Source organism: Myotis myotis, unplaced genomic scaffold (genome assembly GCF_014108235.1).
Source record: "Myotis myotis isolate mMyoMyo1 unplaced genomic scaffold, mMyoMyo1.p scaffold_m19_p_18, whole genome shotgun sequence".
Lineage (NCBI taxonomy): Eukaryota > Metazoa > Chordata > Mammalia > Chiroptera > Vespertilionidae > Myotis > Myotis myotis.
In genome coordinates this window covers 18,386,562-18,410,674 of record NW_023416322.1, presented here as the reverse complement: position 1 = coordinate 18,410,674, position 24,113 = coordinate 18,386,562, and the positions used below count along the sequence as shown (strand labels likewise).

The 24,113-nt window shown below is 46.2% G+C and overlaps 1 protein-coding gene across 6 annotated transcripts in view; it reads left to right on the top strand.

The window, feature by feature from the left end:
* The window catches only part of RGL1 (ral guanine nucleotide dissociation stimulator like 1), a 215,798-nt gene that overhangs the window by 180,810 nt on the left and 10,875 nt on the right, over positions 1 to 24,113 (top strand). For all 6 annotated transcript variants that reach the window (XR_004973218.1, XM_036342704.1, XM_036342703.1 and 3 more), the window contains 8 exons: positions 328 to 431; positions 3,688 to 3,772; positions 9,135 to 9,224; positions 11,794 to 11,880; positions 13,175 to 13,207; positions 15,229 to 15,350; positions 17,254 to 17,343; positions 20,949 to 21,135. Coding sequence is in view for 5 of the 6 variants with exons in the window: in XM_036342704.1 (XP_036198597.1) it covers positions 328 to 431; positions 3,688 to 3,772; positions 9,135 to 9,224; positions 11,794 to 11,880; positions 13,175 to 13,207; positions 15,229 to 15,350; positions 17,254 to 17,343; positions 20,949 to 21,135 (798 nt within the window). In the remaining variant the exon portion in view is untranslated. The remainder of the gene's footprint in view (positions 1 to 327; positions 432 to 3,687; positions 3,773 to 9,134; positions 9,225 to 11,793; positions 11,881 to 13,174; positions 13,208 to 15,228; positions 15,351 to 17,253; positions 17,344 to 20,948; positions 21,136 to 24,113) is intronic.

Sequence of the window (24,113 nt, the reverse complement as noted above, 5' to 3'; positions counted from 1 at the left end):
AAGTAAGTTTGCTTTCTCTAGCGTAGCTCTGCAGACTCACCTCCAGTTGTGTTTTTACTAGGAAAGCTGGAAACTATAAAACTGTAACAACAACACAAAAAATATATTAAAGGAGAGAAAAACAAGCATACAGTGCCAAAATCTATAAAGTGCTTCAGTGACTGGGGTGGGAGTAAGGAGCCACTTTTTGATGTTCAGTATTTATACAGCTGCCTATTTCGTGGTAAGAATTCAGAGCAGCTGTGATACCTCTAGAACGGGAAATGGCCGGCTCACTGTAGTATTGATATTTAAATGCCTTTTCTGTTCTGATCACTCTCCATGTAGGAATGTAGGATCTTGAAGAATTTCTCCTCCTTGAGGGCCATTGTCTCGGCACTGCAGTCCAATTCCATCTACCGGTTAAAAAAGACGTGGGCTGCTGTCCCCAAGTAAGTTCCCAAGTGTCTGCTCGACGTGCTTTGGCTGAGGGATGAGTTGCTGCCTAAATGGTGTGGGTCCTCACCTTCAATGCTCTTATTTGTAAAGAGAGAAACATATTTGAAAGCCTTGAGCCCCTGTGTGCTCAAGGCAGGGTGGGTCTTACCCATGATCACTCATGAACTGGAAGCAGGGCCGCTGCAGAAGCCACTCTTGTTCTCACAGTGTGCCAGAGCCAAGCCCATGGCTGCAGGGACCATTTTAGGGATGTGCTGCTGATGGTTGGATGTTGAGGGATAAAGATGTGGAGTGATAAAGTTACAGCCATTTGCCTTTTTTTTTGTTGTTAATATTTTTTTTTTATTGATTTCAGAGAGGAAGGGGGAGGGAGGGAGAGACAGAAACATCAATGATGAGAGAGAATCATTGATCGGCTACCTTCTGCACGCACCCCCCCCCCCCCCCCAACTGGGGATCAAGCCCACAACCTGAGCGTGTGCCCTGACCGAAAATCGAACCGTGACCTCCTGGTTCATAGGTTGACACTCAACCACTGAGCCACACCGGCTGGGCTGCCATTAGTTCTGGTTGTGTTTCAGCCTCACCCCAAAGCCCTAAGCTGACCCGAGATGTGAGGGGTAACGTGTGCAGCCAGGACCTGGTTCCTGTGGCTTCACCAAGACTCCATCCAGTTGTTTCTGCTTTGGCATGTGAAGAGCTAGCTTAGTGATGTTCAGCATCTCAAACTGTTCCTTTCTGTTGTTTTCTTCCCCTTTCCTGCTGCGGCCTTTGGAATAATTAACAACTTAATGTCCTTGTTATTTTGCCACCCCCCCCCCCCCCCCCTTTTCCAGAGCTTCCCGTGTAGACCAGAGAACTTTTTGCAGAGGAGGGAAGCCTGAGTGAGAAGGCAGTTCTGGCCCTGAGGCAGTACAGGCGGAGGCTGGGGGATGTGTCCTGGCTGCAGACTAGGCCAGCTACATACCACAGGTCCGCCTAGGTTTGAGCTAATCAAGAAGTCAGGCTGTATGGGAAGAATGTGTAAACTGTTTATAGTCTATACTGTATGCAGTATAGTCCATTTCAGGCAGGAGAGAGGCCAGCTGGCTCCCTAGCAGGCTTGCTCTTGTGGAATTGGTGGTTTGGTCCTTAGAGTAGGTCCAGCACTGACTTTCATCCATTCTCTCAGAGCTGATTAAGCCCAAAGGGACAGACACACTCCAAACTGCAAGAACCCCAGATTGGTACAACAGAGTTTCCTAGATTTACGCTAAAAAGTGAGTGCCAGGGACCTCAAGGTTATTGATGAGCTCATAGTCCTAGTCGGAGGAGAGTCTGCTTGGGAGAATTACATTATTTATTACATAATTCTTTGATGGGTAAAGGGGGAAACATTGAAATGGATGATCTTAATGCCTGGCATTGCAGAGCTGTGGAAGCTACCACCACTTGGACCCCAAAGCTCACGCTCTGTTTATGATGCCGTTATCTAGCAGGCAGGCTTTTCCAAGTCCAGAGCAACTTTCTTAATTACCACTCTGCACGTGGGTTCTTTCTCCTCTTCGTTAGTTTGAATAATCAAGGTGACTCTGTGTGAAAGGGAGATTAGTTGATTATTTTCCTCTGCACATACATGTTCTGAAAGGTATGGGTCCTATAAAATTGTTAGATAATAAGTCCTGGGGAAATAGATGGGAAAGTCAGCTGTGTCCAGAGTCCTCATCCTCAACACCCCCAACTCCAACTCCTTCTCCTTATCACTGCTCCCCCACTGTGGTGTCAAAATCAAATTCATGGGCATGTGCTAAAATGCAGCCTTGCCTGATTGCAGCCTTCTCTGATTGCAGTCAAGGGTGATCCTATCTTTCTTTGGAGGGTGATAAATTGACCACTATGAAAAGCCACTTAGGGAGCCAGAGACTTCTTCCACAGCAAATCTGAGGCTAAAACACAAGTCAGGAAATCAGTGGACTTGTATCCTAATCTCCCTGGTTCATATGAGAAAGTCCATTCTCCCAGCTGGCTTCATTAACTATTCAAAGAACAAACCACAAAATCAGCCTCAGAGATGCATTCTGCACAACATGGGGGTCTGGTTTGTTTCGTAGTTGGATGGTTGGTCCACGTTTGAGCAGGGATGCTGCAGAAGTGTCACAGTTCCTCAGAGAAGACACTTCTGTTATCAGCCTTACATATTTTCCGTTGCTAAACTCAAGTGACAGGGTTAAGATAGCTTATGGGTTATCACTTCCCTGTAACCTTTTATGCTAATAACTTTCAGTGGACAAAGAAGATGTCTACTTATTTCTCTTTATTTAGCCTGACATGTAATCAATTTCTTAATTGTTTTTCCAAAATATAAATAGCTTTCATGGTTTTCTTAATTATGAGAGCAATATTATATGCGTGAAACAAGTAAGTTCTTAATAATGGCTTTCTCGTGATAATGAAAATGCTGCATATGGAATGGAATTGCCCCTGTTAATCCTTTGCTGTCAGAATTATCCACTCGGTAACCCTGGAGGGGTGCGTGGATGAAAGCATGAGGCCCATGGAGACGTAGTGAGCAAAAAAAAACAAGGACAGAGCAGGCTCTTGGCATGTGTGATTCTGCTGGCTTTCACAGCAGTCCTGCAGGCGACTATTGATATTTCCATTGCCCAGATAAGAAAATTGAAGCTCAGAAAAGAGAAGCAACTTGTCCAAAATCACGTGACGAGAAAGTGGCGGAGTTGGGATTTGAACCCACTCCTCTGACTCCCAAGTCCGTCTTGATCCCATCCTCTACTCTGAGTCTGTGATTCAGGAGACTTGGGTTCTGTACCTGCAACGCTCAGCAGTTACTAGTGGAAACTTGGGCCCATCCCTGACCCTGGCGTCTCCATCTCTAAAATGAGGGGACCGGCCAAGACAATTTCTCAGGTCCGTGGGGCTGTGTGTGTTGCCAAGATAGATTTTTTTTTTTTGAAGAGAACATGTCCCAGTTGCACAATGTAATTTCCCAATTTAACAATATTTTTATGATTATAAAACACATGGTTAGAAAATATTCCTCTCTTCACACAAGTGATTATATCTATTTAAAAAAAAAAAAAAAAAAAAAGAGCCACCCTGCATGGAAGAAGTCATTGTTTCATCTGCTCACATCCCTCACTGACCCTGAGATCAGTGTGATCCCTCTGTAGCTATAGGTGCTGGGAACAGCTGGACTGAAGGTATAGGTTTTCCTAACTTCATTTGTTCATATTTTCTTGATCCCTCTTACAGAGAGCGAATGCTAATGTTTGAAGAACTTTCCGATATCTTCTCGGACCATAATAATCATCTGACCAGCCGGGAGCTGCTGATGAAGGTGAGGCGCTGGGTACGGGTGGCACTCTTGACTCTGGAGTCCATTCAAGGGAACGATGGCTTGCAGGGGGTGCGAGGGCTCCTTAAATTCCTGCAGTCTGAGAAAGCCTCAAGTGACTAGAAGGCAGACTTTCTGGGTTTTTTTTAAATGCCTAATCTAAGAAGCTTGGGGTTGAGAAATTCCAAAGTCCAGCTCCCTGGCTTCACTGTTACGCAACCAGATTGTGAAACTTGTGCTTGTGTGTGTCCCTCTTTAACGAGCTGCTCCGCAAATACCAAGTGCTGGCACTTAGGTGGGTAAGAGGCCCTGGAATATTTCTTCTCAGCAAAACATCTCCTAGAATGACAGAGGCCGAGCCAGCAATTCCACATCCTTTATTTGGACTACGTTGCACAATCTGTCAGTCAGCAATATTTATTGAACTCCAGATGATGCTGACTGCTGAACCCCAGGCGAGGTACAGGTAGAGCATGCTGCATTTTACTGTTCCGGACACTGGTTGCATACCTAATATTTGTAAAGCACTGGGCCAGCCTCTAGAGCAGTGGTTCTCAACTTTCTGGCCCTTTAAATACAGTTTCTCATGTTGTGACCCAACCATAAAATTATTTTCGTTGCTACTTCATAACTGTAATGTTGCTACTGTTATGAAACATAATGTAACTATCTGATATGCAGGATGGTCTTAGGCGACCCCTGTGAAAGGGTTGTTCGACCGCCAAAGGGGTCGCGACCCACAGGTTGAGAGCCACTGCTCTAAAGTTATGAAGGTGGCTAACAGATCCTGTTTTCAAGAGTTCACCTTCCAGTTGGTAGATAAAGACACTAAATGAGAATAAGTCCAAGGTGCACATGACAAGCTGTGAACATTCATCAGAGGTGAACATAGAGCAGAAACCATCTTCATAGCCTTTCTATAAAGCAGCTCTTATGATCCTCATTTTGCAGGTTGCCAAGAATCAGATAAGTAACATGCCCTAAGCCACACACGTGGGAGGCGGTGGAGCTAGATGTGGATACAACCTGCTGAGGCTCTAAAACCTGCCTTTATCACTGAGGCATAAAACTGTCTCTTCTGACCCCTTGGGAGTAGGGGACAGGGTAGATTGGGGACAGCTTGATAGAGAAGGTAAGTCAGCGGCTCAACAAATATTGATTGAGCGTTCACTCTGTAGTGGGTATTGGGTTTTCAGGAGATGGCAGTCTCATGGGGGAGGGAGAGGAGTGGACAGTTACAAAAGAGCAGGAGATGTGCCACCCTGGGGAGCCCTGAACTGGGCAACTGGAGGGTAGGATCCTTGTCCTTACTCTACTTTCCATCAATTGGAGACAATAATAGCATTTAGTCTACTGACCTCATGGAAGGGTTTTGAAGATCGACTAAGATAAAATATTTGAAAGCCCTATGCAGATGTAAGTTATTTTTAGTATTTGGCAAGCTATATACACATGGAACTAAAGTATGCATGACACATGAAAATGAATGAAGTATAAGCTGCATATGTGACCTTAGGCAGACACTTGGAATAGGAGTGAAAGTCAAGTGGAGGTGGGGTGACTAAGAGAAGGCGTCTAGTTGATAATTGTTAGATCAGTCCTTCCTCCAAGGGCATCTGTTATGGTCTTTCTGATTGTTCTCCTTCTAAGTTCTACTCATCCTTCATGTTGGAGTATACACTCTGCTGCTGGGAGCCCTACTGGACACCCTCAGGCCTGGCTAGGTTCCTTGCATGTGCTCTAGCGGAAGCCCGTCATCCTCTGACATAGCGCTTCTCATATGTCCCATTGGCATTGCCTGTGTACTTCGCCTGTCTCCCTACTGCCCTGCAAGCCTCTTTCAGTCAGGGACTGGGTTTCTCTCTTTCACTGGTACATCTCTGATGCCCAACACAGTGCCTGGCATGTAGCAAGTGTTTGACTGCATGAATTGATGGGTCTTATAATTCACCTGACTTTAACAACTTGTCCACTATCAGCCTTTCTTGGAGAAGACGGTGTGAGCAGGGCAGTTTGTGCTGATGCCTGACTCTGGATTTGGCCTACCTGCTCAAGTGCACTCTATACAATGATCGCTGAGGTCACATTACTACTCCTTGCTCCACATCCCCCTGGATTTGCAGACTTTAATGGAAACTCATCTGGCTGGAAGGAGATGGCTTAGTGGTCTCCCAGTCAGTAATAGAGAGCTAGACCAGCTGGAGCCACACATTCAAATCACAAGAGCTCGGAGTCATCCTTGCAAAGTAGATAAATTGAATAGTGTGCAGCTCATTGCCTGGTGACCGTCTTCTGGCTGAAACCTTAGAAGCAAAGCTATCTCTAGACATTAAAGGTCCCATCACCTTTCTTAGCAGTAGAAGTTTACCTCAGTGCTCTAAGTGAAATTTCTTATGTAAGGCCCCACTCCCAAAGAAATGAAAAACTTGGCTATGAACTCGTAGTCTGTGCATTATCATTAATGATAGAGGACTGTTGGGGCCAGTGCATATGTACACGTCGGTCTCTTTCCAGTCATTTTTGTTGATCATTCTTTACTATGAAATATATAATTCTGGGTGTTAATTCTCAGCACAGTTGTGAAAATGAAATCAAGGTATTAGGTTCTCAAAAGAACCACCTGGACTTAGACCGATTTGTGGTTGCGTAATCTTAGTCTTAAATGGCCTCTCTTCTCTTCTACTTGTGGTAGATGTAATGACTGAGGGAACATAATAATCAGCAAGAACCTATGGTTTTCCTTTTGTTGGGAAAAAATGTTTTTATTTTCCTCAAAAATTATCTTAAACCTGTTACCTCCTTATGGTTTCTAGAACTTAGATAATTCTAAGCAGGTAAATTACAGAATCTGCAAATTTCACAACCACAGGGAAGTAGAACATCACAAATCTCCCTGGCTCTTGGGACTCGTAGTGAGAATTCTTCCCAGTTGAATTGACACCAATAACTTCCAGGGAGGCCCAAGAATTTGGCTCTGGTACAGATGTACTGTTCAGTGAAGCATCCAAACACACATTCAGAGTTGGAGCAGGAAATTGCGAGGACTGTGAAGACCTACTCAAATAATTACCATTAGCTTTCAAGCTACAATTTAATCTACATTTATTGAGAAGGATCCCATGCCTGTGTATCTCCCGAATAGAAGAAGCCCCTCTCAGGCCAGGAACAGGATGAGTGAGGGCAGCTGAACTCTGCTAAAGACGGAGAGAGAAGGTGAGACTCAGGTGAGGAATCTGCACTAGCGAGAGGGAAAGATGAGAGTGTTGAGTAGTGGGAGGTTTATGGAGGGAGAGATTTGGAATCCCAACATAGGTGATGATTAAGGTCTTGGGCCTGGATAGTATTTTCAAAGACATGAGTATAGTGAAAAACAGGAAGATGACTTTGATAGAAAGAAGAATTTCTGAGATAGTGTGAGCAAGAGCAGAGAAGAGGCAGAAGGAAAGACCCTGAGTGATGGAATCACCAAACCTGTCAGAAGCTTCGAGAAGTGTGCGGGGATTGGTGGTGTGAAACGTTGCAGAGCAGAGGATGTAAGGCTTCAGAAGAAAGAAACTGAAACTGTGGGGATGTGGCAACTAGTGGACTTTCCGTGGACACCCCATTTGGAGGAACTGCACTAGCCGACCACCCAACAGCGATGGACTCTCCGCACGAAGTCATCAAGTCAGTGGTCTCCTGGCTCCCACCTCAGGGCTTTGCCTCTCCACCAATGAGCAGGTTGTTCTAGTGCATTGTCAAGGTCCCTCCCATCTCCGTTATTCTGTGATTCTCAGGAGCCTGTTAACTGTTCTGATGCCCTTCGTAAGAACTTTAGGTATATCTGCAATCATTTCCATACATATTCCTCTGCTGATGGTTAAGAAAGTGGAAGGGAGCCAGAAGGACTGGCACACTGGTAGAGATGGACACTCGTATTAAAGTCAGAAAGAATGGATTTCTTACTCCAAGAAAATTCTCAAGAATTTGAGAGGACTCACAACCTCCTAGCACAGGAAATGGCACATTTTAGCCCCTTTCATTCACCCCCAGGAAAAACTGTAAGTAGGAGATAATTAAATGGTAATGCTCCTGATGATCCTCTGTCATAGGGAGAATTAAAATGGACAGTAAGTCACTATAGGTTCTGTCCCCAGCAGTGTCCCTGGACCTGGGTTAAGGGTTGTGAGTGATAGAAGAAGGTAACTGACACCTCCCTGCCATGGGGAAGGCCAAGTCACCGAGGAAGACCCTTAGCAGCCGTACGGTAGTGAAAGGTCACATGCTATGAAAACGTAATGAACCCAGGGAAACTGACTAAGGGAAAACTAAAGTAGAGGTTCCAGCCGTGGGCAAACTACGGCCCGCGGGTCGGATCCGGCCCGTTTGAAATGAATAAAACTAAAAAAAAAAAGACCGTACCCTTTTATGTAATGATGTTTACTTTGAATTTATATTAGTCCACACAAACACTCCATCCATGCTTTTGTTCCGGCCCTCCGGTCCAGTTTAAGAACCCATTGTGGCCCTCGAGTCAAAAAGTTTGCCCACCCCTGGGTTATACGCTACTGAACTGTGCAATTTGCCTCCCATTCATACAGTTCCTGGAAAATGAGAACTTAACAAGACTGAAACCACAAAACGGAAAACACTTTATGTTCAGTCAGCAAACTCAAGATTAGTCATTATGTAGAAGAGTTTAAAAGAGTTTGTTGTTATAACAGACGGGAGGAGGGAAGGGACGGTCATCTGTCCTCAGGCGCCCAGAGGAAGGATTGAGGTGTAAGAGTTCTAACCTGAGAGGCAGCTTGAGAGGTTTGACTGGGGGAGGAAACGGGGGGATGTGTATGAAGTCCTGGCCTTCACACATTCGCGCTGTGCCCAGTACTGGACTTCCTCAAAGAACTTCCGGCACAAAAGTTTCACTTGGCTAAGAAATACCACAGAAATAGTCCCTTTTCTTTCACAGAATGCTGGCCGGTGCATTTCAGGCCAAGAGCGAGAAACCACACGATGTCCAGGGGAAGAGATCTTCATTTCCAGGCCGTGTGATGACTGAGTGAAATCTGGGATGTGTGAAAACTTGTCTCCACTTCCAGGAATTGCCTGTCTTATATTGACGATTGATTTTATACCAAACCAGGGCTCTTATTACCATGGAGGGGGGTACAGGATAATCCAAGGCCCCCAGGTCTTTCTACAAATAGACCACTTGCAACCAGCCAGCGTGGATTTGCCTAATTCAGCCCGAGCCCACTGCAGGCCTCTCCATTTCGCCTGCCACCCAGACAGTTGTGCGGAGGGTCCGTGTCAGCCACTAGGCGCCACCTCACTTCTTTCCAGGGTCCTTCTCCGTCACTCTCCTCTGTGTGTGCTGCTCTTTCAGGAAGGAACCTCCAAGTTTGCCAACCTGGACAGCAGTGTGAAAGAAAACCAGAAGCGGACGCAGCGGCGGCTCCAGCTGCAGAAGGACATGGTACGTGCACCCGGTTCTTCCCGAGGCCCACGGGAGGGCCGCCTGGGTAGGGAGCGGCCCCCACACGCCACCAGCACCTTCATCTGCAGGAGCACAGGCTTTCGTGAGCATCTCCCACTCCCTGCCCGTTCGCTCTCAGCCACTAACCCTGGGGATCTGCAGGAAAGGAACAGTGTTATTACTCCCATTGGACCCAGCAGGAAGTAAACACTGAGAGTCGTGGGTCATGGTGCTCTCTGGGGCACTTTTTTTCTGTAAGGAACACTGCCGCAGGTACACTTCCTTCCCTCTTCCTCCACCCACTCCTGCACTGAGAAGCTGCTGCCACCTTGGCCTTGAGACCTCCTGGGCTCCACTCCCCGATGGGAAGGCCTCCGTAGTCAGCTTTGCATGCGTGGTGGCCCAGGACCAAGTGGGACAGAGTGTCCACCCCCAGAAGGATTTGATCGTGTGCCGGGAAATCTCATTTGTTCCCACCCTCTAGTCCGTTTCCAGCTCTCCTAACCCCAAGGGCCAGCCAAACCTTTCTCGTTTTCAGTACTCAGAGGCGTGCCGGACCTCCCTCCTTAAGACTGAAGGATAGTTATTATCATCTTTAGCTTTACTTAAAAAGCTCCCCTAATGATAAGCATAGAAGAGGAAAAGCAGAGAGAGGAGACTAGAGATGGACAACTCTGATAGTCTCATCCTGTTTACAGAGGACTTCTCTTTGGAAAGCTGCACATAAGTCAGGAACGTTCTTGAATGATAGGGCTCTGCTGTAACATAAAGCCGTACAAATTTACAACATTTCCAACTCTTCAGTTGTTCAAAGACAAGTTAAAAATAGCTGTTAAAAAAAGAAGAGTATTTTGGTCCAGGATGAGACCTTGAGTGCTTAATGGGGAAGGACGAGCTGCCGCTGACGGGAGGCCCTGAAGGATGGGCCCTCCTTGGCGTGACCCTCACCAGACGTTCTGGCTGAGGAAGCAGCCACCTCGCGCGTGCAGCCTGCCTTGTCCTGGCTGAGCCTCGGGGGTTTCTTTTGGCCAGAATTTCCATAAGTGCCGCAGTGGAACTTAGAAGGTGTCCATGGAAGTATCCTTTTATTTTATTTTGCAACATCATTAGTGCTTTGGTGCCTTATGGAGATAGAGATGATTTCAAAGAAAACTTGGTGAAATTAATCTAGTATATACCTGCAGTTGAAGTATTTCTACCTGATTGCCAAGGGCCAATTTTTTTTATTTTATTTTGGAATTTACAGAGAAGTTCCAGGTAGTGCATGAGTTTCTGTGAACCCTCACCCAGTTTCCTTTCGTGGACATCTTCCATGACCATGCACACCTGTCATCCTGAGACACGGGCCCTGGCAGGCCACTGCTGCCTACAGGGCAGACCTGCCTTGCTTCTCAGCACTTTTCCGTTCGTGTCCTCTTTCTGTTCCAGGGTCCAGTCCAGCATACACCCCTCGTTCAGCTGTCATGTCTCCCAATCTCCTCCGGTCCATTCCAGTTTCTCAGTCTTGCCTTGTTTTTCATGACCTTGACAATCTTAAGGAACACTATCCTGGTGCCCTTAGAACAGTGGTTCTCAACTTTCTGGCCCTTTAAATACAGTTCCTCATGTTCTGACCCAACCATAAAATTATTTTTGTTGCTACTTAGTAGTAACCGTAATGTTACTACTGTTAATGAATCATAATGTAAATATCTGATATGCAGGTTGGTCTTAGGCGACCCCTGTGAAAGGGTCGTTCGACCATCAAAGGGGTCTTGACCCACATGTTGAGAACCGCTGCCTTAGAATGTCCCACAATCAGAGTGAGTGAGTCTGTTGTCTTCCTAGTGACTAGACTGAAGTTATGGGTTTGGGGGAAGACTGTCACAGGGTGAAGTGCCATTTTCATCACATTCTGGCAAGGAGCGAATGACATGACATCAGGGTGACATCTGGTGTCACTCGTGATATTACTCTTCATGCCTTGATTCATGTCGAGTTTGCCAGGTGTTCCCCTTTAAAGTTACTCCTTCTCCCTCTCCCTCCTATGCTTTGGAAGTGAGTCATGAAGTCTAGACCAAGGGGCCATTGTAGCAGTGGCATCTCACCCCCTTGTGGTGCACACTCTTCTGTGTGCAGCGGCCGCCCCCTCACCGATGGCGAGGCCATCCCTCTCCAGGCCATTCCAAACCACTCGAGTGTCCACTCCTTCAAAAGAGAAGAGACGTCTCTGGCCTGAGCCTGAGCAACATATAAGCCCCCTGTGGGCACTCTTATCTGGTCTCCTGGCTTTGAGGCTCAGTTTTCAAAACTTTGAAAGTCAGATATCAGATGATAGACTTCTTGTGTAGGAATTTTCAACAATTCATTCATGGAATTAGTACCAATGCCCCCAAATTAGGCCCTGAACGGCTCTGAATTAAACTTGTCAAGGCTTACCTGGCCATTCAAAGATTGCTGCTTCCTTCTGCGAATGGGCACGTTGCTAAACGTAGCCCACAGCAGGTCCATTTGCCCCAGCGTGGAGGTTATTGAAACCCGTAGGCTTGTCAGTAACAGCCAAGACAGCTTTGTTGTGCTTCCTCCTCAGGGGCTGATGCAGGGCACTGTGCCCTACCTGGGCACCTTCCTGACCGACCTGACCATGCTCGACACCGCTCTCCAGGATTACATCGAGGTGAGTTCTGTGCAGGTGGCGTCGTGGCACCTGCAGCCTTCTCACTGGGTACTCAAGAGAGAAATTCACCTTTGTTAGTATCTATTGAGGGCCCATTGTGTCCGTGGCACTGTGCTAGATGCTATGAAGAATACAAAGATGAGTAACCAGAAGTGGCTCACAATCCCATGGAAGGAAGATGTCAGAGCTGGTGGGGTTGATAGAAAATTAAGAATTCAAACAGATGCGGTTTGGTAAGAGGGGAGGTCGTGATTAGTTCCATGTGAGGAAAGAGATGGCAAGACCTTATGAAGGAACGGGTTTGAGCAAGAACTTGATGTTGAGTTGGGTTTGGGGAGGGGGTAATATGCCCTAACATTCCATCCTATCTGGTGGGGTAGGGAGTCAAGTTTGTGGATTTTTCAGTATTCCATTTTTTTCCTTATTATTGTCTGCTCTGCGGCAGCCACACTTGGGCACACATGCTCTCTCTCTCTTTCAACAGGAAAGGAGCTGGACCCAGTCAAATAAGCTACTTTTTAGTAACTATTAAAGTATTAAGTGGAGAATAAATTTGATATTGAAATGAAAGTTAAGGATATGTTTGCATCCATCCCTCGCCCATGGTTATCACATGTAATCAGCCTTTATTAGAAGGAGTGGCAGTAAGTTTGCACACACCTGCCTCCGAGTTCACGTGAATGTTGTGGACATGCTCGTTCCTGCTGCCTTGCCTATGTCTCCTTACATCCTCTGCCTCAGCTTATCTCAGGAAACACTCAGCAGTGTTGGGGAATGGGGGGAGTGACAGTGATTTAGAGGTTAAGTTCAGCCTCCTGAGAATAGGAGCTGGGGGTGAAGAACTGAAACTTAACTTTTCATGATGCTTCGTAGAAGAGACTTCCCTTTTGATAAACCATTGACAATTTAGTTCCTAGTATGAGTCAAGGACCATCTGTTTTTGTTACTTTTGGTTAAAAAAAGTGTAATGGAACATTTACTCAAGCTCTTGCCCTTCCTGGTTCTGCAAATGTATTTGGATTCTGAATTGTAATTCCTCAATATTACTGTTTTAGTTGTTTAAGAGAAGGCTGTTTGCCTATCCTGTCCTATTATAATTAAAAGAATGTTGAAGCAAACAATGCTTTCTTTCCTCCATAGTAGCCATAATTACAGTGTTATTAATATTTATGACTTTATTTTAATCTTAATTAAAACCTTCAATTGGTTTTAATAAGGCCTAGAACAACACAGGACTTGGCTGTGTTTCAAAGTTTGGTTTGTCACACTCTCTCTCTCTCTTAATTCCTTTCAGGGTGGGCTGATCAACTTTGAGAAAAGGAGACGGGTAAGTAGAGATCTTGATTTTCCATGACTTATCTGGGATGACAAAATGAAAGAAGTGGGGACTTACATTTTTTGGTAGAGGCAGAAAAAAATGAATTAGCATTTATTGATCATTTGTCATATACCACTGTGCTCAGCATGCGCCCATACATTATCCTTCAAGAGCCCCTTGAGGTAGATTTCTCATCCTCAATTCAAAGGTGAGGAAACCAGGACTGAGCGAGATGGAGTCACGTGGCCAGAGTCACGTCACCCCCCCCCCCCCCCTCCGGTGGCAGAGCCAGGGCTCACATCCTGCCCAGCCACGGCAGAGCCCGCCCTTCTTTCCTTACACCGCCTCCCCCTTCTTCACAATCGGCTTCAGTAATAATGGGTTCCTCTTCTTATGGGTTTCCTAAGAGTAAATGACAAAGAGGAATTAATAAAGATGGTTAACTCTTATGGGTCTATTTGAGAGAGGAAAGGAAAGGGTCTCACTGTTATTTGAAGAATTATTCTTTTTCTTTCCTGTCAGCAGAGGAAAGGATGTTCAACATAAATTTTAATGTTTTGTGTGGACAGTAGAATAATTCTTCATGGCACTAAAAAAAAAAAAAAAAAAAAGATGTAACAGAGCTTTGAAAATTTGGTATGGCTTTGGTGTTGACATGCTGTAGTTAAATAGGTATTTAAAGGACTCAAAGGAAAACAAGTGGGAAAAAGAAAAACTTCACCCCAGAGGACTCTTACTGTTCTTTAGTCATTCATTCCTCTTTGATTCCACGAATATTGACTGCATACCTACCATGGGTCAGACGCTGTGATAGGTTTGGGTATTGCAGCAGAAAACACATACAAAACAGAGAGCTCACTAGCCTCGGAAAGCCCGCAATCCAGGAGGAAGGTGAACACATAAGGAGGCAATTATAAGGTGACCTGCTGAAGGGCCTGTGAGCAGAAGGAGGGGCATCTATCCCCCAACTCCTGGGGTCAGAGAAATTTTCAGAAGCCAATGACCTTGAAGTTAAAAACCAGAACTTCAGGAGCTAAGCAAGCTGAGTTCACTGGTAACAAGATACACTAACCTAGACAGATGTAAGACTTCTGTCCTTGGTAGAGTATGCTTTCTTCTGTAGCCAAAGATGAATGTTGCCTGAGGGTACTGAGACCAAGGGCGGAGGTCATTGGATGGGAAACTGACACCATAGATGGCCAGCTGTTGGTTACCCCTGTCATGTCCTGTAAGGACAGAACACATTGTTACCTTGTTACCCATCTTTGTCCTTTAACTTCAGAATAACCGTAGATGGTAATCTCTTTCCCTTTAAGACTAGCATGTGGAACTCTTGGGAAGTTTGAGTATAAAACCTAAGGCTAAAGCTTATATTCATTGCTGACTTAAAAATAAAAAATCCTTACTGATGCATCTAAGGAAGTATAAATAATTTTGGACATGATTATATACTTGCTTCTCGTGAGCTTTAAAAGACTTGGTTGAATGATTTACTGGAGTAGAAAAACCCAAGGATTGAGGAACTCTAAACAGTCTAGTTCGGAGGCACCAAACCGTTTAGATAGTTGAACACACCACAGCTTATTGGTGGGGGTAAGAGTTGAAGAAGACGGGGGTGGGGAACTTGGGAGCTTCCAAATGCTTTTGTTTATCTTTTAGAAGTATTCAACTTAAAAATAACTTTTTTATCCTTATAATTAAAATAGAAACGAACAAAAGGAAGTCACTATGACTTTAGGTAGTAACTAGTTTGGGTTGCTTTGATAGTGTGTTTTATTCACACAGATTGCTTTGTTAAGGGGAACAGAGGATTGACAACTAGAGCAGACAAGACCTTCAGAGATTCTAAGTTAGAATTTCTAAGTGTTATTCAGCTATTTTATTTTGAAGGAAGGCAGTGTTTTGGAGTTCCCCTAGAATCTCCGTCATTTATCCTAATGTGGCATTTTTTTTTTTTTTCATGTTGAAAAGATGTGTATTTGGTTGGCCTTATTCCTCACTCTTTCTTTTTGATATTCTGTCTGCTTTAGGAATTTGAAGTGATTGCCCAAATAAAGCTCCTTCAGTCTGCCTGCAACAGCTACTGCATGACCCCAGACCAGAAGTTCATCCAGTGGTTCCAGAGGCAGCGGCTCCTGACAGAGGAGGAGAGGTAGGCGGACCTACTGCCCACCAAGGTGGAGCTGTGGTGCTGGCGAGGGGAATACCGCACCCAGTTCCTCACGTGGCTATTTATTTAACAGCTGTTTAGTGAGCAGCTACTAGACTCTAGACCAGTGATGGCAAACCTTTTGAGCTCGGCGTGTCAGCATTTTGAAAAACCCTAACTTAACTCTGGTGCTGTGTCACATATAGAAATTTTTTGATATTTGCAACCATAGTAAAACAAAGACGTATATTTTTGATATTTATTTCACATATTTAAATGCCATTTAACACAGAAAAATCAACCAAAAAATGAGTTGGCATGTCACCTCTGACACGTGTGTCATAGGTTCGCCATCACTGCTCTAGACGCTCGGCTTTCAAAGGATACTGGTGTAGCCGGAAAAGCTGGATCGATGACGTCGGAAGATGCGCTTTCAGATTCTTGCTCTACCATTGATTATCTCTGTAACCTTGAACGAGTCACTCATTCTTCCTGATCATCAGGATGCTCTTCTATAACAGCCGTGGGCAAACTATGGCCCGCGGGCTGGATCCGGCCCGTTTGAAATGAATAAAACTAAAAAAAAAAAGACCGTACCCTTTTATGTAATGATGTTTACTTTGAATTTATATTAGTTCACACCAACACTCCATCCATGCTTTTGTTCCGGCCCTCCGGTCCAGTTTAAGAACCCATTGTGGCCCTCGAGTCAAAAAGTTTGCCCACCCCTGTTCTATAAGATGTTTGTTTGTGAGGATTAAATGAAATCATATTTGGGGAAAACATTGCTAAAGTGCTTACATCACCACCACCACCACCGATCATCACCATGTGTGTCACTGTTGTTAATTGGTACCAGCTTTCAGTCAGGGAGCGGAGGCGGCTCATGAAGAATTGAAATAAAATGCTGCAGGATCTCCAGGCAGCGGCAGTTCATTTGGCCAGGGATGGGGGGAAACAGGGAAGATGGCCATGAAGTGTTACCATGTGTGCGGGTCTGGAAAGGAGAGCGGGTTGCACCTGGAGATCTGGAGAAGAACATTCCACACAGAGAAGAATATGAGTGAAGGCTCGGTGGCCTGCCATGCTTGGTGTTTGGAGGGACAGTGAGAATTCTGGTGTGGCTGGGACACAAGGGACAGGTTTCGGAGTAGTGGTTGGGGAGCATGGAAAGGTACATTAACTCCAGTGTCTTGAGTGTTGGCCCTTCAGTGGAGCCGTCTTTACTGTGTAGCCCAGAGGATTAGAGTCTGCAGTCCACATCGGCCCACTGCATGCTTTTACGATTTTAAATGGTTGGGGTGGAGGGAGGAGGAGAGACAAAGGAGGTGACATGGGGCAGTTATTTGAAATTCAGATTTTATCCATAAATAAAGTTTCATTGGAACACAGCCCAATCATTCACATCGTATTTATGATGGCTTTCATGCTTTAAAGGCAGAGTTGAGTAGTTGCCAGAGAGACCATGCAGCCTGCAAAGCCTGGTCCTTTATAGAAAGTGTACACACACACACACACACACACACACACACACACACACACGCACACAGAGTAATAGGAGGAAGACAGAGAGAGGAGATGGTTCTTCCCCAGGCTTAGCAGTGGGAGGAGAATGATCAGGAAACAGAATGGAGTCAGCCTTTGATGCTGCCACATATTTGAGGCACATGGAACTAACCGGCCTCAGTCTGTATGCCAGCGGGGGATGTTGGGAGGAGGCACAGGTGTAAATTTGTAAGATCTGGTCATTGAGTCAGTGCCCTCTGACACGTGTGATAGAACAACATGGTACATATCTTTATGGTGAGTAATCAGAACCTTCCTCTAACATAAAACCAGCAAATCACATGAATTTCAACCTCTTTAATTGCTAAGCCCTGACCTCGTGCTCCCTTCTCTTCCCCAGCTACGCCCTGTCCTGTGAGGTGGAAGCAGCTCCAGACGCCAGCGCCACCTCGCCCAAGCCTCGGAAGAGCATGGTGAAGAGGCTCAGCCTGTGAGTGTCACAAAGGGTCCGGGGCCTTAAGGGGCCACGTCAGAAGAGGGGAGAGGAAGGGTATTCAACACAGACGCCCTGTGAGCCAGGGCAAAAGTGAAGGACCGTTCACTGACTTGTTACATAGCTGATTTCTGTCGTGAACTCCCTGTGTGTATTTTCTAAATCCATTCATTCTTCTCTGTTCTGCCTGGTACGAACCACCCTCATCTCTTACCTGGAGCACCAGCAACACCTTTCCCAGCTTCTGCCCCACTCTGGCCCCAGCAATCCACAGAGTCTGGAGTCCCTTAACCCCTAGGGTGCTGGGAAGCACGATCGCGCTCCTCCTGCAGTGTCACTATTAGATGCTAGTAGTTCACTCTTTATGTGGGAAAAAAATTTAAAAACCTTAACTCAAAATGCCTTGGCAATTTTAGCACAGTTCCTAGGATACTGGTTGGCACTCAAAGGGTTAAAGTGTACACCAGGTTCTGTCATTTCCTTGCTTAAAACCTCCAGGGTTTTCTTTTAAGGTAGCACCCGAACTCCTTCTCCTAGTTCACTAGGCCCTGCACGGTCTTCCCCCAACCTTCTTGACCACCTTCCTCTCATCCGACGCTCCACGTAGTTCACCATCCTCCAGCCCCCTTCCGCCTCACCGGGCTTGGCAGTAGCTGTTCCTTTGGCCTGGCGTGCTCTTTCTCTGCGTTAATATTGGCAAAAGTGTTACCTCCTGAGAGAGCACCCTCTCTAACGTTGCTGTCTACCCCATCCCTGCCAGTTGCACTGGATGTTCCTTCCAGGGGAATGTAAGCACCTGAAGCAGGAGCCTGTCCATCATACTCAGGGCGGCACGCTCAGCTCAGAGCCAGGCACAGGAGAGGCCCTCCGTGGCTCACTTCCTACCCGTCTCCTTTTCAGTAAAATCCGGAGTCTGACATGGCCCTCAGGACTCTTGAGGGTCTGCAGCATCTCCCCAGCCCCGCCCAGCTGTCCCACACCTCTGTCCTCATCTTTCCCGCTTGCTCTACTCCTCTGCGCCAGACACCCAGACCTCCCTCTCTTGTGAAGACATATACCTGTGCCTGATCTTTTGAGTGACACATCTGCTTTGGCCAGGGCCAAGCCAGAACAGCATTTGTAACATTGGACAGTGTTTTCATGGCAGAGTGACCTGACACATCCCAACTCTCCCAGTGACTTAACTGTGTAAATTTCTGTTCGTGAGTTTTTGGTACTTCCTGGCAGTCTCTCCACCGGCCTCTGTGAGTCACATCGGTAGGGACGGCGCATGGACTTGTTATTGACTTCTTCCCAGTGTGACATATGCAGGCCCTTATGGGGCGTGGATGGTGTGATCTCCCGATATCAGAAGCCGCCCAGGCTTCTTTCTGCCTGATCCCAGGTGATAAGAGGCTTTGGAGGATTAGGGTGGAACATGTGATTTTATAGAAAGCATTTTTAAGGTAATCCTGTTGTCTTGCCAAACCTCTCTCCTTGTCGGGGGATGTCTACCCTGGCCCTCCTAAATGCTAGATCTTTGAGCTTTTAGATTCACCTCTTGGAATTTTCCACAGTCTCTCGTTATGTTTTCATTGCTGCAGTCATGGGGGAGAATGAGTTCTCTTCTGAGATAATGCAAAGGCCTGACCAGGCCTTGTCAGCTGGTAGGATGGACACCTGCACAAGGAATCAGGCTCCTTGACCGGTGAGGTGAGGAATGCAGGGCCTCTTGGTCCCCTCTGCTGCACAAGGAATTGGGGCTTTCAGCACAGGTAGATCATCCTAAGCGCTGCATCCTCTGCCCACTTGCTGTTCTTCCCTGTCCTTTGAGGCTGCCACTGCATACTCACTTTCTATACCTGCTTCTCTCACATTCCTTCCAGCCCAAGTGTGCGTTCTTACTGTGCCGGGTGCGTAGCGTCCCCGGGTCCTATCTCTGCAAAACACTGGCAAGAATCTCTGTGAGGACCCGTGTGAAGTCCAGGGGAGGCAGGACTGTCGGGCCAGAGCCCTGTGGTGGGAGCTCTCTATAGCCCTCCCACTGGTGGGATCTTGCCAAGATGCTCAGGTGTAATCCTTGGTAATCGTCTTTGACTTTGCACGTTTATTATGAATAAAAAGGGTCACATGCCCCCAACTTATTTCTTGTACATATTAGGGTGTTTGCATGCATTTTCAAAAGATTTTATGACCTTAGCACTTATACAAAGGTGGAAAATGTCCTTTTTTGCTCTCCCTACATTCAATGGTTCATTCATTCAAAGAGGTTGGAGAGTCTTTTGGAGCCTGGGGGGCAGGGGTGCCTTGTTTGAAGGCCGGAGATGCCAGGTTATTGAGGTAGAATGAACCTTTACAAATAGAGTGTCCTCATCGAGTTGCACAGCTGGAAGAACCTTTGGTAGGATGCTTTCTTGTATCTATTTTATAATTTTGTCTTGTGAGCTCATTTTTATCAGAGAATTCTCTGCAGCCTGGGTTGAAGGTTTATTTCTCCAGAAATATGTACATGTATGTATATATTTAAAATTCTAGTTTCTTCAGGAGTATTACTGTCCGGAGAGTTCCTAGAGTGCTTAGGTAGCAACTCTCAGATCACATATGATTTCTGGAGAGACGTTTTTCTTTTTCTTTTTCTTGATTTCAGAGAGGAAGGGAGAGGGAGAGAGAGGGAGATAGAAACATCAATGATGAGAAAGAATCATTGATGGGCTGCCTCCTGCACGCCCCACACTGGGGATCGAGCCTGCAACCCGGGCATGTGCCCTGACTAGGAATCAAACCGTGACCTCCTGGTTCATAGGTCGATGCTCCACCACGGAGCCACGCTGGCCAGGCTCCAGATACTTTTCTTTCACCCAAGCTCAGGCAGAGACAGAAGCTGCCCCGCTGTCTTCCTGCGCCAACAGGAAGATGTTGTTCTAGCCCATCTTTTCCTAAGGATGCAGCCCTTTGAGGGTCCTGTCTGTGTGGAAGGACAGTTCCCACTCCCTGCCTCGCCTCTGGGGCTGTGTATGTGCTAAACCTGTGCCCCTCGTTTGCTGAGGCTGGCGCCTCCCACTCCCCACCCAGAGCAGCTGCAAGACCAGCTCACGTGCTCTGGCTTCAATTCCCTTCCTCTCTGGCCTTGAGGGATTTTTCTCTACCATCTCGCATGCCTAACTTTAAACAGGTTTTTTAATGTTTCTTATCGAGTTGTTTTATAGTGAAGGGATTTAGATATTACAGTTCATCAACTTGTAGGAAACAGAATCTGCCTCCTTGGTTTTTTGTCTACCCAGGGCCAGTCTTTTCCACCCACAGAGAGTTTGTCTTATGATGGGATTTTGATTCTGTTAAAAAACAAACAAACAATGAAGAACCCTTGACCTAGAAAGACCTCAGATTAACATGGCCCTGGGTCCAGCTAAGCAATCTGTGTGTTCTTTGAGGTTGGAAATAATCTACTGGAACAAGATATTTAGTATGATCTGTTAGAAACCTTGTGGCAGATGTTTTCCTAAAATAATAAGGACAGAGCACACAAGATGGAGAAAACATCAAGGCTTTAACACAAAAATATTTGCTCGGCCACGGATTCCAGCTTCGTAAGAGCCAAACGCCTGGCATTGTGTTTTCTGCAGACTGTTCCTGGGGTCGGACATTATCACCAGTAGCACTCCCAGCAAAGAGCAGCCCAAGTCCACGGCCAGCGGGAGCTCTGGCGAAAGCATGGACTCCGTGAGTGTGTCCTCCTGCGAGTCCAACCACTCCGAGGCCGAGGAGGGCTCCATCACTCCCTTGGACACACCCGATGAGCCTCAGAAAAAGGTACATCCTTAATCCCGCCCCCTAATTCCTAACTCCGGCACCCGCCCGAGTGTTTGCCACATGAGGAGTGTCTGTTTTCAGGTTTACCACTCCACAGTATTTGGAAAGTCACATTTGTAATAGGTGTCAAAAGTGGAGTTCTAGCTGGGGACTCGTTCCTTACAGACACAGGTCCAAAAGCAAGGAGCTGGTTGGTATATGTCTCTAGCTTTTGAAATATTGTCCTGTACCCACACCCAGAGGCAGCCGAAGGATTGTAGCCTGTAACCCGGGCTACACTTTATTGAGGAGATGTAGGATTTTCCTAGAAGGAGCAAAAAGTCCAGAGACAGAGATCTGTCAGCTTCTTGATGTCATACCTTGTCTCAGCCAGCCTGTTACCACAATAATGTCAAATAGCAAAGCACTTCAAAACCCAGTGCTTAAAACAACAGCCATTTATTCTCTGTCATGCACAGCAGGCTGGCTGCTTGGGGTTGGGCTTGGCCCTAGGCCATGGGTTTGGTCCAGGTCTGCTCTGTCCGCCTTCCATTCTTTTTGGAGTAATGGCCTAAGACAGATGGATAAGCGGGCAATCCCAACCCCGTAAGTACACAGTAAGCCTTCACCTGGATCATATCTACCTTTTTATTGGCCAAAGCAAATCATGTGGCCAAATCCCACGTAAGTAAACGAGGCAGGGAACTATATTCCACTTCTAGTGGGAGGAACTGAGAAGTCACAGAGCAAAGGGCATGGATGCAGAGGAGGGTAAGGAATTGGTAACAATGATACCGTCTACCATGCTCCCCACAAAAGGAAAGTAATGAGAGGTGATAAAAAATTCCCAGAGAGGATTTCATTTCCATGTTGCATAAATAAATGAAAACCAACGATCCATCTTAATCTTACACAGACCTGCTTCAGTTGTTGGTCATTGAGCTAGAAAGAAAGGCATCCACTTTGATGTGACTAGAATTTGCACCATTTTGGTAGGTTTAGGGCCAGACACTCTTCCTATGTAAGTGACTTCTGGCCCTTGGGTTATGCTTAGGCCAGCGAGGTGGGGGGTCACTAACAGTCCTTCATTTTGTTACACCCACTGTGCAAGGGGGTCTGTGTGCTCTTCCACATCGTGTTCCAAGCAGCAGCAGTGACCCGAGACCCTCAGGTGCCCTTGTCACAAAGTGGCCAGTGCAGGGGGACACCATGCTCTGGGCCCGTCACCGAGATGACTCCGGTGCTGCCCCAGCTGGGTTTCTCACCTCTCTGTTTTGGAATCCAGAGAACATTGTCCAAATTGTGAGGAAAGTCTCTGCAAACACCTGCAGCTATCTCTCAGGCACTTTTCCTTAGACAGGGGCGTGATCCATCTCCATGACCTTGACCTGCAGCATTGTGTCTGTCCGTCTGGAGTGAAGTCTCATTCACCTTTGGACAGGCCTTTATGGTTTGTAGGCCCCTTTTCAGATGATGGACATTGTGCAGAAGTGACAACTGAGGTATCGCCCACATCTTTGTGGGATTTCTGCCCAGTCAGGAGGGAGACAGAACCTCATTTGCACCTGTTGCCGCAATGGACATGCGCGTAGGTCTAGGTCATCCCTTCTCAAACGCCACCAAAGCCCCGTGTGTCCTTTGCTCGCCCTTGCTTCATTCCTTTTTGTCTCCCTGATCACCCCGGTGCTTCAATTTTTTGCACGAGTCAGACATTTTTATTCTTTGGATGAACCTGGCTCCAAGTCATGAATATATGTAGGTTTAAAAATGAGTCATTGAATTGGATGCAAGTAGTTGCTAGTCTTCAGCATCCCTGAAAGCTAACGGGAAAGGCCTCGGTTGTCCTGCTCAATTCAGAGCTGCCCCGGTGACCTCCACAGCCCCTCCTGCTCCGAGATGCTGCAGCCTCCAAGCTGACACTCTGCCTTCCCCACTGGCGTTTTAGTGAAGTATAATCTCCTCCCGTCTTCACTTCCTTGATCACAATTTCCAAACATTTATTCTCACACTTGCCCCTCAGAGTAAATCCTCAGTAAGAAGAGGGGGCTCCTCAGGAGGTCTGTTTATAGCTGCTATAACCCAGCTTTGCCTCCCAGGCTTTACCTGAATTGTAAATGTCATTGAGATCATGGAAAATCTAACAAAGGACAGTAGATTTATATGAAGAAAAAAGAAGGTGATGAAACTGAACCAGTAACTGGAAAATGGGCTCTCTCGGCTCCGGTGAGGTACACCTGCAGGCAGAGTGAGCCTATTGATTACCCATCATCCACCAGCCCTCACACTGAGCCCCTGGTTCATTCACTAGGGAGCATAAGGAAAAAATGTAACTGAACCATATAATGATGGAGCCACAGTTAGATGCCTGCATTCCAGAGCTGAAACATCAGCTTTCTGGGCTCTGATTAAACTGACCTTGCAGAATTTAATGTGTGTTTATGCCATAGGAGGAAGTCCATGGGAAATACAATGGAGTAGACTCCATTTTACTTGGAAACCAGGTAATCAGAAAACTAAGTTCCTGGAGCTTTGCTTCCATGGAAAGGTAGACTGGTATGAAATAAATTAATGTCACTTATTTTTTAAAGGACTTCCAGGTTATTTGATAGGATTGATTGGCTTAACTCATTCTGAGAGATTACTTGTAATTTTGTACAACACAAGTTGATATTTAAAATGATTCAGTGTAATGACTTTTTGGAACAACACCTTGTGAATTTGGGGCATCCTATTTTTTTGGTAATTGGTACTGCACACAGGAAAACGGTGTCATTAATCAGAAAAGCTCATGAACATAGCACCTCACTCCTTAATTATTCTTGATATGCAACATGGAAATGTGTACAGTTGGTTCTAGAAGCAAATGTGGAAAGTGGTGAGCCGCTCACGGGCTGTGTGCCCTCGGGTAAGTCACATGTTCTCTGACTCATCACTACAATGCGTTTTGTTCACAAGACATGTGCAAGCTCATTCCAGCCTCACATGATAACTGTCACCAA